The sequence below is a fragment of the Aptenodytes forsteri genome, unplaced genomic scaffold (genome assembly GCF_000699145.1).
Source record: "Aptenodytes forsteri isolate BGI_AS27 unplaced genomic scaffold, ASM69914v1 Scaffold16, whole genome shotgun sequence".
Lineage (NCBI taxonomy): Eukaryota > Metazoa > Chordata > Aves > Sphenisciformes > Spheniscidae > Aptenodytes > Aptenodytes forsteri.
In genome coordinates, this window is record NW_008794753.1 from 2,653,757 (window position 1) to 2,668,038 (window position 14,282).

A 14,282-nucleotide genomic window follows, 5' to 3' on the forward strand; every position below is an offset into this window, starting at 1 on the left:
GCGCGCCGTTGCGCGTGGTATTGCTGGGATACGGCGTGAATCCAATGTCGAGATGGTGTTTTGGCAACGCGAGGGTCAGGCGCCATGTGGTGCTCTGTAACGTGAGGACTCGTGGAAGCAACGTGGCTTTCGCTGTCTGGCTTGTGATTTTCTGAGAGGAGGCCTTTGGGCCTTCTACCATACTCTAGATTTTGGCCTAATTTACCCAAAGCGCTGTTGCATTTGAGTTGTGCTACCTGACAATGCAGTGGCTTAGCAGAAGGTATTTGGGCTGCTACAGGTGCAGTGGCAGCTCGATTTATGTTTGTGTTACTTTTTAGTGCCACTAACATCCTTAAATCAACCATAGCCCAGTGTAGGAATTCTGTCTTGGTTTTAAGGTGGTTCTTACCATTCAGTCTATTCAGTACTTCAAATTCCATGGTGTATTTTCTCTGTTCCTTAACTAGAGAAAATAGATACTCTCTTCTAGTTTATGTTTTTGGGTTCTGCAAAAGAATTTACATAAATGCACTCAAAGCTGAGCCACCACCTTTATTAAAAATAATCGTATGTACAAGTCTCTGTATGAGTAAGATCTTGATGAAATGCTCAACCATGTGGTAATAACTCATTCTAGATGACATAGAATTTTCTGAATTCTAATAAATTGTATCAACATTTGAGAACAGTTTATTTAACATTGGAGAACTGCATAAAACGCAAGAGCAAGTAGTGTTTGTGGGAGTTGTTCCGCAATCGTTCTGGGTAAAGTGGTTGCCTAAGTAGATAAAATACATTCAGAAGGTTTGTTTTATTATTGAACTGATTGTTATTAAAAAAAAAAATTAAAATTGGCAGTGTCCTTTCTTTTCTATAAGATTTATTAACGTTTCTGGCTTTGTAACAGGGATAGCAAAGATTTTAAAACCATTGACAGCACACTGATTTAGAAAGAATGTATCAGCTTGCTTTATTAATCTAATGGCACTTTGGACCACAGGCATTAAGTATTTACTGAATGCTATTAATTCATCTCAAGATACAGTCACCACTATTGCAAGTTCTTGGAGATGATTTATATAAAAACGTGTGCTCTTCTCTTTCTTAGTGTGGTCATTTTGAAAGAACTATCAGTATGGAAGATAATGAGATCAGTTGTAGTAAGGAAGAAGAACAAAAATCTCTTCTACTATTTCTGGAAGAGGAAGAAAAAGAAGACAAAGCTGGTCAGTTGTCTAATGTGGAAGAACACTGGGAAGGTGAAAATGGTGAATTATTTTGATAACTCACAAAAAACTAACATTAACGTGTCTTCTAATTTAGTAGACGGGAACGGTACAGTTCTAGGGTTGAATGATATTCCAAGTAAATGCAATGATTCCAGTAGGTGTTCTCTAGCTTTACACTACACAGCTGCAACTAATCCAAATCTAACTGGTTATTTCTATAGCAGTAAATTCTCTACTTTTTACTTCTGTAAGGCATTTTGATTCAGAGTTATTGATGGTAAAAATCTAGTATTTGACTGTATGGAGTTGATCGAGTTGCTCATACATTGGCATCTAGTGCCTCTTGAAGTGCTCTAGACTCTCTCATCTGGCTGCAGAATGGCATAGGTCTTCCACAGATTCAGTTCCGTGAAGGTGTTGGATATCCTAAGACATCTAAACTGGCACCAGATACCTCTTAATAGGCAGCCAATTTCTCTAATTGTGTCCAAAAGTATGCTTCAGTATATTATGTGAGGCAACATATCTACCATTTTACAGATGATCATGTATGGTGTAGTGCTGAATACTGATCTTTATTCTATTTATCTTATATATATAAAAGAGTTCTTAGGCTATTCTTTTCTCATTGTCATTTGTAAATACTCAACAAAAATTTTCTGTCTTCACAGTACAGGAGGATAAGGTAGTGTAAGATAAACAAATTAAACTGTTGGCCGAAATCTGTCAATGCATTAGCCTCCTCCCCTCCCCCATGGTTTTCTTCTGTGTTTTTTCCACATACATTGGATTGTTGGTGGCACTTCCGTAATGAAGGCAGAGAGCATTCTCCTGTTTTGGTTTGCAGGTGTACAATAGTAGGCTTGTGTGTTTTGCCATGTGAATTTTTTTATATACGCTGCAGTAATGCTTAAAAATGTCATCTCTGATTCTTCACGTTTTGACTTGACAGCAAGTATACTAGAGCTTTGCGTTTTAAAGCTCAAAGTCTCTATTAAACTGTTGTTTTAATATCTATTAGAATACAAGCTTGAAGAAGAGTTGGCTGGTGGCGGCAAGATGGGAAACAAGGATGCTTCTGAAGGAATTCAAGACAAATCTGATTCTAGCATGTAATTAACTTGTTGTTTTGTTACCAGTTGTAACAGTAATTTCCTTTATAGTGCTAACTTACCTTTTCAAGGGAAGGTTTGGTTAATGCAACTATGGGAAGTTGCCGAGCCACATATGCCTACTGCCAGTAAATGTTGACAGTGTTAACCATTATCAGCAAAGAAACTCAAAATACACCAAAATGATTTCAAACAAACAAACAAAACAAAACACCCACCAAACCTTCAGACCTCTTCTTGCTGTGTATTTAAGCAGACCAAAATGGTAAGAGAGATTAGCTCACCCCACAAACTGATCAGCTGTATATAATATGTTTTAAACTAGTTTAGAATGTTTCCTTTAAAGTTTTAAACTATTGTTCAGGAAAACTAGAATTTGCAAACCCTAGGTATAATCAGAGGAGCCACAGGCATTTCAAAACAAAGACGTATAATTAATGCATTAAATGTGGGTATAAATGTTCAGCATTAGATATCCCAGTCTAAAAATCTTGGCTTAAGTACATGCATGTAAACTTCCTGTACAGATTATGTTCATTTTTTTCCTTATTTATACTGGTCATGTTTGTAACAGTTTTGCTAGAATAAGAGTAAACCAGAAAACAATTAACCCACAAATGCAGAAGTGGATGACGTACAAACTTCACGTAACTTTTCAATTTTCCATTATGTTTTCGATGTTAATTGTGTGTTTCAATTCAAAGGGAAAGCTTGCAGCACTATTTGGGTGACGTTAATAATATTCAGGCTATGAAGTATACGGATAGAGTTTGCATATTAACCTTACAGAGGAACCTAAAAGAGCTCAATGACATAGCCAAAGAAAAGGAACTTGTGGTCCAAAAAGCCAGGTTAGTGTTTAAGCAAACGTAATCCATCGGCATAAATCACCATCAAATACCGGGATACTGTATCTGTTATAAATATTAGAGTTCATAGAATTTTCAGGAAAGTTACGTGATGCAAACACTTGTTTAATATGATATATTCAATATATCCCCAAAACCTTGTAAAGAATTAAGTAAAAAGGATAAAAATTAATTACATACTTGGAAAAATGAAACACAATAATGAATGGCCTTGTAAAGAATTAAGGATCAAGGATAAAAATTAATTACACACTTGGAAAAATGAAACACAATAATGAATGTTAGAGAAGAGGTGTTTGGTCTGGGAGAATTACATGCTAATTCCTTTCAGTGATGTCTGCACAATCCTGCTGGTTCAACAGTCAGTTGGAAACATCAGGTGGAAAATCCATTGTAAGCATTTTCTTAACTGTGATGGAAATGGTACATTAGAATTGGTGAAGTTACTCACATACTTTAAGATGAGCACCTGCTGCTATGAGTGTTTTGCTGTGTTAAGGTCACAAAAACATTCTTTAGCAGCAAATGTATCTGAAGAAAGCTAATGTAAAAAGATGCCATTTATGCTGTTGTCATTTTTTGATAATAACTGAACTCTGGATGAAGTCAGAATAAACTCTTGTTACGTTTTTCTGGATTTTTGGAGAAAATGCTTGAAACTAACAAGGGCTTCTGAAGGACCTTGTAAGAAAGTCTTAAAAGTGGGATGGTGGTGGGGAGTTGGGAGGGTTGGAGGAATCCTAGCTGTGAATCTTGCCCCCAAAAGGAAGAGTTTAATGGGAAAGAGTAAAGAACTTAGAAAATATAAATAATCCTTTTGTTTCTTGCAGAGACAAGCTGAGTACCTGTCAGCTGCAGATCAAGATGCTAACAAAGCGGCTGGAGTATGTAGACACCGAAATAGAGAAAGAGGAGGAGGCTGGCAATGTGTAGGTAGAGAGTATTTCTGGATACCAAAGATTACAGGCATCCACTACGTTTATCTGTAATTAATGAGATAAACTTTCCTGTTTTCATCTCTTCATGTTGTTGAACAGTTGATAGAATTTTTAAGCACATATATTAAAGATATTAATAGATCAGTGATGAAAACCATTGCCATTCTCAGGTTAAGATGTAACTGCATTAGCTTGGAAGGCTATTCTGATACAAGGGTATTGCACTCTCAGCTAGTGAGCAGAGCAATGCATTTGCTCCTATGCTGGCGAACACTTAACGTTGCAGTCACTTTCCCGTTGACATATTTTCAGCAATAATTCCTCCTTTTGAAATAAAGAATAATGGTGCATTGGCTTGGGAATCATTGATCTCTATGCTTTCTGGTCTAGAGGTAATATTCTGTTAGGTAAATCAGTGCAGAAAGAGGTGGAAACTTAGGAATGGATAGGAAAGAGGCATATATTTTAAAATATAACAACAACAGGTTATTAAATCAGCCTAGCCCGCTACTGTCAATTACGCTTATCAGGGTCTCAATCACTTCTATTCAGTATGATGAACCAACACCAATGTGCTATGGCAGTCTTAGAGGTCATGGTTTTGCTTCTGGTAACTGTTGTAGTCAGGATTTATATATATATGCCATTTCTTTTTCTGTTTGTTTTACGTTGTGAAATGCATTAATGCCTTTCAGGAGTAGTCCTGCATACAGGAGCTGTTCTGAAACACTTTTGCTATAAAGTGGGAGGCAATTTACTGTACTCTTCACATTTGGTTTAAATAGAAAGAAGTGGGTGGCTTGTGTACCGGGAACCAGTGTATTGTGAACAAACTTCGCAGCTGCATTTTATGACCTGTGTTAATCTTCAAGTTAGTATATCGATGAATGATAGAATGATAAAGGTAGGTTAACTGCCAAAATGGAGTAGCTGCTTAAACAAAAACGGTGCGTTGAATGCTAATGAGACTCCTGTGACGGGTGCTAGTACTCCCTGATCAGGATCTCTGATCAAGAGACAGTAACAAAAAGAAACAAAGACAGAAAAGCATTGTAAAACTTTTTATGCTTATGACGGGTTGAATTGTGAGGTCTAGAGATGCAGAAAAATAGCAACTCTCACAATCTATTATATTTAGCAAGTGAATAGTGGAGTAAGAAGACGATAAATTTCTGGCTTATGAAGCTCAAAGGCATCATGTTTTAGCAATAATGAAAATACTAGCTACCATTAGCGTTACTGATGCCCAATACAAAAATTTTGAAGTTAGAGTAGTAACTGCAGGTAGGAGATCCATTTCCAATTTTCGTTTTGAGGAAGGGAGTTTATGTTGAATATAGTCAGTTCACTGTCTGTTGATTCTGTAGTATACTGTCTACTAGTTTTCCTGGGTAGGGAAGACGAAGGAAAATAAACAACTGTGTGGCAGTGCTGCCATTGTAGGCAAAGTACATGGAATATTGTAATGCCATTTTAAAAGCAAAATCAGTCTAGGTTCACCTAAACTTATTTTCTTTAATACTACTACTTTTATCAGCCTGAGAAATGAATAGTCACGTTAAGCTACCAGTCAGTGCTTTTGAAATAAATACTCCTCTGTAATTTTCAACCAATGTGTAATAGTTTAAAGAAAGCTATGCCTTTGAATGAAGAATGGACACTTAGAAGGCTAAATCAGTGACTGCATAAATTAGTGGAATTCTAATACATAAATCTTAGCCTCAAAGCTGTGGGTTTTTTTGTTGCTGATCTTGTTGGGGGGGGATTTTTTTTTTTTTAAACCTTTATTAGTTCCAATTTCTTTCTGATTGTTTCTTTTTAATGTTAACAGTGCAGCCTTGTCCCGCCTTCAGGCAATGCACAGACGACTGTGCACTGAACTGGAGAAAGAGAAGGATTTTGAGTTGAAAATTGCTTTGACACTAAAAGAAAACATGTAAGTGAGGGAATGAGAAACCAGTGTGATGGGAGTCAATTTTTATTATGGTCTTCATATGCTGTTTAATGGATTCAAAAGTTAGTCACTACAGAAGTTGCTTGTAAGTACCGAACTACATAATTTGAGGTCATGTGAGGTTGACTGCAAGGCAAAGGATCTTAAGAGCAACTTTTAGCCTGAACAGTTCATTGCTTAGGAAATTGGTTGCTGTGGCTCAGCTCCTGAGTTAGTTTTGCACACATAAATGAAGTTTTGATTTTATGTGGAGTTGTGCATACATCGTGGACCTAAACAGGTCTCATTTTAAATGGAAAATAAGCTGGACTAAAGTAGACCTGTCTGTGATACTGATCTCTGAATGAGCATAAACATTTCTAATTTATGCCTCTTAGTGTTTTTTATAAGGCGTAAAGGAAAAGATTTGAAATTGAGAATGATGGAGACATAGTGGTACAGTGCATTTTTATGCTAAGCTAATATTGCTGCTTCTAATTGATTGTTCACACATACTAAATTATTTATTTATATAAGACAGAGTAAAACTGTCTTTTGCAGAAGGCAACAGGCGAGTGTGTTTATTTTGGTACCAGAGGTACAACTACTAATGCCACCACATCAAAGGAAGAACACAAGCACGAGCTTATAGATGTGATTAACCAAGTGATTAACCAGAATACAGTATGTTCTGCTGCAGTGTTGTATAATAGCTTTAAAATGCTTGACTTGTTTATTGTGTTATTAGCAATAGCTATATTAATCTGTTTATATGTATCCCTATCATATCTAAATTCCTTCAGCAAAATGTAGAAGAATAAAAGCTATGGCCTGTCGCTGAAGTTTATTGTTGAAGAAAAAGCTATTTTTCTAAACTTTCTTGTTTTTCATATTTTCTTCTGGGTAAATGTGAATTTGAGAAACAGAACCTTGAGCTTTATTTTTTTGACTTTGTTTTTTTGAAAGATATTTTTGATGTCTTTACAATGAGATATGCCGTTAGATATGAGCCTTAGTCTGAAAGGTACAATACCCATGACAGTAACAGTGTATGATTTACAATATAAATTTAAAAAATAAAATAAAACATAGCTAGATTTTCATTTTCACCATAGAGCCTTACCTACTCAATAGTCTTAAGTGAAAGAATGTCAGTATTTCAGTGAAAACAGCTCACACTTTGTTTTAAAGGCTTGAGATGTGGCAGACAGAAACTGAGCAGGGAAAATATGAAATCTTCCATGAGCAACTTAAAAAAGATGAGGAGGAGCTAGAGATGCAATACCAAGAACGAGCTAAAGTGCGGATTTGGAAGGAAAAAATAGCAGCGCTGCAAGCAGAAGAAAATCGGCGGTCTAGAGAAAAGTAAACACCTATAAGTCAGACTCTGCTTCCTTGTTCTGTATGATTTCTAGCCAATTCACTATTTCAGGTGTTGAGAAGATTAACTGATTCAAATACCAGTGATACTGTGTTTCTTAGCTGGGTGTTGCTTCAGGAATATTTTATGAGGAAATGGAATTAAAATAAGAATTGCCCACAGTCTTGCAGTTATCTAGAGAAAAGTAAGCACCTATAAGTCAGACTCTGCTTCCTTGTTCTGTATGATTTCTAGCCAATTCACTATTTCAGGTGTTGAGAAGATTAACTGATTCAAATACCAGTGATACTGTGTTTCTTAGCTGGGTGTTGCTTCAGGAATATTTTATGAGGAAATGGAATTAAAATAAGAATTGCCCACAGTCTTGCAGTTATGCAGGTAAAGATTTCTGATACATGAAAATAAACTTGCTAAAGACAAAAACTGTGAATGCTTTTTGTCTAAGGAAATGAAGTTTATTAGATCAGACTAACTGCATGTGTCTTCATTGTTGTTGGCTGCCAGAAACCTTCTGAACTTATAATCAAGTTCATCGAGATTTCTTGGAGAGGAAAAGGACACCAGTTAATCAATTTGTCTGTAGGTTTTGTGAAAACAAGAGACTGTATGGGGCAGGGGGAGAAGATTAATGTCCTCATTTCAGCACATATTAATAAACTCCCCAACCCCATCCTTAGATGTCGTCATGTTGGAATCAAGGTTTCTTTAGTCCTGCTGCAACTCTTGGTTTGCTTGTGTTTTGCAGAAAAGAAGAGGAAGCCCAGAAAGAATATGAAGAAAGGCATAAAAAAATGCTTGAAGATGCCAAAAGGAACCATGAAAAAGCAGTATGCTTCCTGAGAAAAAGCATGGCAAGGTCATTGTTCACTTCTTTTCTGTCATTGTACATTCTCTGGTGTACAGTCCTTTAGTCTTTGAAAAACAGTAATTTTTCTGCTAGATGTATCTTCTGTTACACTTGGAAATCTTCTGCCACAGTACCAGTGCTGTGAAGCATTCAAATCTTACATGGCACAAAAGGACTTGAAAAGAAGAAAATCCACTTACTGTCCTAGTATGGTCTTCAGATTCCGTGTAGCTGAAGGGACTGTCTTTTTGATGAGATGCAGAGGGGTCTGACTACTTGTAGGCGTTAATAATGATTTGAAACATTTTATATATGTGTGTCATTAACTGAAGTAGTTTGAAGTAGTATAACTAAATCCCAGGTTTGGAACTTGCATTCTGCCGTTCTATATTCCCTCCGAAATGTGGTAAAAAAGCTTTCTTGCTGTCTGGTAAAATTGGTTGATAGGCCATTTCTTTGTGCTCTTGTTCTTTCCTGGTTGATGGTAAATTAAATGTTCTTTTCATAGGTTTATGTTTATATAATTACTGTGGTGTTGAATTATCTTGCTACTAAAGAAAGTGTGAACATTTGTTACTTACTTTTACTCGTATATTAGGACTTAATTGAAAAAATGATTGAAATAATTGTACTGTTTCTATGTGGGTTTATTTTTCATTAGATGGCATGTGCAAATTTGTAATAATTAAGAAAAACAAACACCAAAATAAGATTTTTTTTTTTTTTTCCCCCCCCGAGTAATGTATCAAATATATCAATCTTACGGATTTTTTTCTAGTTTACACTTATATTAGCGCTTTTTTTCTAGTTTACCATTATATTAGCTGGAATACTCTCAGATTTGATTCATGCCTATATATTTCTAGCTTTTAGAGTTTCTAGGGTTTATTTTTAGTGTGGGTACAAGTGGTTGGCTCATACAAAGTTCACTACGTAATTGTTTAGATATTGGTTATGTGAGCAACACCTGAATTCTTACTTTATTTTAGCAACTAGACATATGTTATAATGTGGAACACATTCTTCATATTCAAAATTATAAAAAAAAAAAAAGTTGTTGAGCAAACTAGTTGAAAACCTGTTGGCACTTGTAACTTGACTGGCACCATATATAGAAGAGTCTTCCAACTGTTCCGCTTTACCCACACCCAGTATCATAGTAAACACAGAGGCTTACAGGAAGAATGGTGACATTGACAATTACTACTTGTCAGGTTAAACATTCTAATACTAAAAGCTTTCCAGGATATGAGCCTGAAAGATTTTACTTTGCTTACAGAATTCATGAAAAAAATGCAAAGGAAGAAGTGAAAACTCAGGAGCATATGGAGAGAAGGATACAAGCTGTGCTTTCCCTGAAAAACAGCATAACTTCCAATAGGGTACTGCTGCTGTGGCTTAGATGGGGAATGAAGAAATTGACTTGTTAGACTGCTAGGTTTTAATGAAAGTAATTCCAGTTTTCGTTGCAGAGTTGTTGTGTGATGCTGTCAGATCACCGACCAAATCTCTTTTGAAACTGGGGAGAATTTAACTATAGGAGTAATGCCGTTAGATTTGTATGGGCAGATTTTGACACTTACGGAGTTTATTCTGTCAACAATCTAGTTGTTCTGGTAGGGCAACTCTCTTGAAAATAATGCATCTACAAATAAGTTCTCTGACAACTCGGCCAGAAGCATTTCCAGTTATTTGGATCCCAGTGCAGAAATACTTCATATGGAGAAAACATATGGAAGAAAACCAGTTACTTAAGAATTTAAATAATGTAAATTAAGAATTTCTGAGCTATGCTACTTTGCTCTTCTACTTATGTTCTGTAGAATCTGAGGGAATGATCTTAATTTAATATTGATTTGATTAGAACCGTATCTTTTCACATTGTTTCATTGAGTAGCATTTCAAGGGCAGGCTAGAAGGGTAGAGAAGTAGCCCTGACCTAGTCAGAGCTTTCTGCATCTCAGCACACCATGACTACTGTGTATATTAAAACCAGTAAGTTCTACTTAAGAGAACTCTACCAGAAATTTATAGTTAGATAAGGGGACCAACACTAGATTCTCTGTTTTATATTCTTCAGTATGTGAATCAGATATGTAACTGTGGTTTGTATGGCTTCATAGGAAAAACTCCAAACTCTCCAGGTTTGGAACAAAGCAATGGCCTTTGAGGCAAAGAAGCAGGAGATGAAAATGAGGGAAGCTATCCTGGCAGAAGGAGGTAATGTTGCCAAGGAAGTTTTCCTCCATAAACGACTGCTAGAGCATGAAAAAGAGAAACAGTAAGTATTCATATCTATATCAAACTTTCAGCTGCTTGCTGATGCTCGTGCAGGAATATATTGGCGCTCTTAATCAGATTCTGAAAACATAACATCTATGATGCTGTCTCAAGGGAGTGAACTCATCACACATACAGAGTATAAGAATATTTGTATAGTCTGTTTTAAGCGCCTTGAACTTCTAGCTTAGGTATTATTCAGAGAACCAAAGTTAGGAGCCCATGTTCTATGATTAGTGCAAAGAAGATAAAACTACTCCAGGAGGGAAATTCAGTGAACCTAAACTGGGTGCCTGAAGTAACTGTACTTCTATGTTTCCTGAACACTGTCCCTATAAAAACAGAACAGCTTTCTTAGGCTTTTAGAGACAATCTCTGGAAGATTGCGCTGCAGGAAGGTCAGAAGCAAGGTACTCTCCTTTGTGCTTTTTTTTGATTGAAATTACTCCTCTGCCTTTGTAGTAAAGTTGATAGGAGTGTGCCTCTGTCTCGTCTGCTCTGGTGCAAAGTTTAATTACTGTTTTTAACCAGTTAGAACATGAATTTGAGCCGAGATACCAAACAGAGGGTGGCTGAGGTATGTGCTTCTGCATGCTGGCTCTGCTACAAAGGCAGTAACCTATAGCAAATGTTAGAGATTTAATAAGTAAAGGTTCAGTAAGTCTTAAGTTTTGATTAAGTCTTGATAGCTGCATAACACTGCTTCTGCTATCCCTAAATATGTTCTAAAAATCATGTTAATAAAATAATCATATCCGTTTGTAGAGATCTGCTGGAAATATCCAACTAAGTTTAATCTGTTTCACCTTGTGTGCTTTCTCCCTTTCACTGTTTCCCTTTGCAGGCCAAGGGAGATCACAGTTTGTTAGTCTTAATGTTAGCTGTGTCATGTTTCTCACAGCAGTTCTTTTCTACTTTCAGCTACCATCCTGCTAATCTGCTGAAGAACTGCTTAGTTATTTCTCCCAGGGTACTGCCTTTCTCCTTTTCTGTGAAGGGATATTCTCAGTTTTCTCTGAGTATACTTCAGCCTGAATATATATTTCTGAATTATATGCAAAAGAAAATAATTTTTTAGTCATTAAAACCATATGTCATTAATTTGTGTATCACCTATAAAAAGATTCTTAAAGAACTGATCGCTGGAACCAAGGACGGCTTTATACTTAAGGCAGATAGCACTGGGAGTCAGTATACCATTACTATGTCTTTGTAACCACAGTTAGCTTCTTTGTACCATGATTTTCCAAAAATACATTATAAATGCAATGCCATTTATCTGCTGCAGTGGGGCATCGTGAGGCTAAATTCAGACACTGAAGTGCTTCCGTAGGCAGTAGCCTGTATTTAAATGAGAGGCGATATTTTGTTTGCTCCTATTTAGAACCAGTAATTATTTTTATGGATTAGTTGAGGAGGTGAAAGTCTATATTAAAAGCAATCATTAGTGCGGATAATTTCTTGCAGAAAATTGTGTATTAAACTGCTGGTATTAAACTGAGATTAAATTATCTACTGTCACTTTTGTCACACTACCCAGTGTGTCATGGAATTTGTAGTCATACATAGCTTTGAATTCATATTTTCCAAGTTCAGTACTTATGTCCTTACCTTTATCCATTCTTCCTCCCTCTATTAAATCCACTGGATTTCAGATAGGCAGTTTTCTTTAAATAGCTAACTAGGTTAGGAAAATTATTTAAAAACTTTGTTTTCAGTAGCAATGACTGGTATGCTTTGTCAACTCCTCAACTTCTAAAACACCGTAATTGAGTATATTTAGCCTGCAAAAATGTATAAATAGCCTCTGAATCGCCTGGTGTCTTGACACAAATTACCACTGCGCCCAATTTAAAGACTTGCTGTTTAGCTTAAAGACTCAAAAGAAACTGGACTGTAATATTTAATATTATTAGTAAACAACCATGGTTGGTTTAATATTTCTTACCACATTGGATTACAGAGCTTTTAGAGAACAGCAAAAAACAAGAAAAATTGAGATTGTATCTCAAATTTTGCAAGAAAAAGCTTCTATTTGCAAGCAGAAAAAAAGTCAGTCCTGTACTAAGGCAATTAAGGGTGGTGGTAAACTTGAGGATTCTTTACTGTGGAGGATGAAAACATGGCAATATATTGAGAAGATCTGCAAACATTCAGCTGGAGCAATGTCACAGGTAAACAAAGGCCTAAGAATTAACTGTCTTTAGATTTATTTTTTGTCAAAAAATAATTCACTGCAGGGCAGTGAATTCTTTTGCCTGTGAATAGCACAGGCTACAATTAAGTACCAGACAGTACAGAACAAGTGCAGAGTAATTTCTCCGTTAGATCTCTTAATGACTGTTAGTCTCCCTTTTCTTGATTATTGGTGCTTGTATGGATAAAGGCATTGTCCTGTTTGGTGTGGGGTGGTTTTTTAAGGGCATTTGTAAGAAGAGGTGAATTTTCAAACACATGAATCGCAACAGGCATCAAAAACCATGAAAGTACATTCACTTCCTGTTTAATTACCTTCATCCCTGAGTAAGGCTTCAGATCAGCCTTCTTGTCAGCACAAGAGAAAGGTTTCCACTGTGTTAGAAAGGTGACAGTGGTTCTCTCTAGACATAAGCTTCCTGGATGGTTGGGTTTTTTTATCTGTACAGTATTCCAGGGATTACTGGCCTGGAAAATGGAGGTGGAGTGAATTGAATTCCCTGATGAAACTAGTGGCTTCATGCAATCTTAGGTATTTAAAAGAAAAGGGGTGGGGGAGATGTGTTGGTAGAAATAGTCATACTACAACAAAGTCCTTGGTCATCGTGTGGTACACAAAACATTCAAAAACTACAGTCGGTATTCTCATGCCTGAGGACTAGTTTCTAGCCTCCTATAGTATACAGTTAATGTCATATAGATGCTTTTAACGTAAGATTTTGTCTGTATTCAGTGTCTTAAGAAGGGATCGACCTAAGTTGTCATCTTTGGCCTCTGAGCTTTATAGACCTGTCATTTTTATACTAAAAGATCTCCTCAGAAACTGTTAACTGTTGAAGTAACTGTCCTCTAGTAATTTTTAACTATATCTTCAAAACTTATGTTCTTTCACAAAAGTCACAGTGCTCTCCGTCAGCTTGTTTCTCAGCTGGTGAGAGAACTGCTTCCATAGGAGAGATTTCTGAAAAAATACCTCACGATGTGCTCTGTGAAAGTGGTGAAGATGAGAGAGAGAGGGACAAGACCCTAGTAGAACCAGAGTTCCCAGGACTTTGGAGTCAGGAATGTGACTTGCACAAGGTAAATGTTGCGATATCTCTTATTAGAAATAGAAAAGAAAAAAAAATGTGGATGAGATCCTTTTGTAATTGACTCATTGTGAAGTCAGTATATTAACGAATTAGAGAAGTTTCATTTGCCTCTCTAGTAGTTGTATATATCTGAAGTAATGACACTGGCAAGTGCTGTTTTAGGAACCTTGCTTAAAAACAATAATTATCTATTTTGCAGTTAAAATGCAGACTTTATTACATAGATGTAGAGATTCAGATGTGAGAATATAATCAGAGTAATTGCTGTTTGACACTATTTTTGTAGTGTTTGTTCTCTTAAACAGAAAACAATACTTCAATTTTAGTTCAGAGAGATGTGAAGACATACATCACATCATGTTCACTTGTTTGAGTTTAAAAAAACTAAACATGACTTTCTGTTGAGCTGGCAACACAGAATGCT

The 14,282-nt window shown here is 36.2% G+C and overlaps 1 protein-coding gene across 1 annotated transcript in view; it reads left to right on the forward strand.

Moving 5' to 3' along the window:
• Positions 1-1,107: 1,107 nt before the first annotated feature.
• The window catches only part of CFAP74 (cilia and flagella associated protein 74), a 49,334-nt gene continuing 36,159 nt past the window's right edge, over positions 1,108-14,282 (forward strand). Inside the window, exons 1-11 of the mRNA XM_019470728.1 lie at positions 1,108-1,250; positions 2,233-2,323; positions 3,028-3,174; positions 4,023-4,121; positions 5,962-6,066; positions 7,255-7,428; positions 8,190-8,300; positions 9,571-9,673; positions 10,415-10,572; positions 12,535-12,745; positions 13,665-13,847. Coding sequence (XP_019326273.1) covers positions 1,118-1,250; positions 2,233-2,323; positions 3,028-3,174; positions 4,023-4,121; positions 5,962-6,066; positions 7,255-7,428; positions 8,190-8,300; positions 9,571-9,673; positions 10,415-10,572; positions 12,535-12,745; positions 13,665-13,847 — 1,515 coding nt within the window. The 5' untranslated portion in view covers positions 1,108-1,117. The remainder of the gene's footprint in view (positions 1,251-2,232; positions 2,324-3,027; positions 3,175-4,022; positions 4,122-5,961; positions 6,067-7,254; positions 7,429-8,189; positions 8,301-9,570; positions 9,674-10,414; positions 10,573-12,534; positions 12,746-13,664; positions 13,848-14,282) is intronic.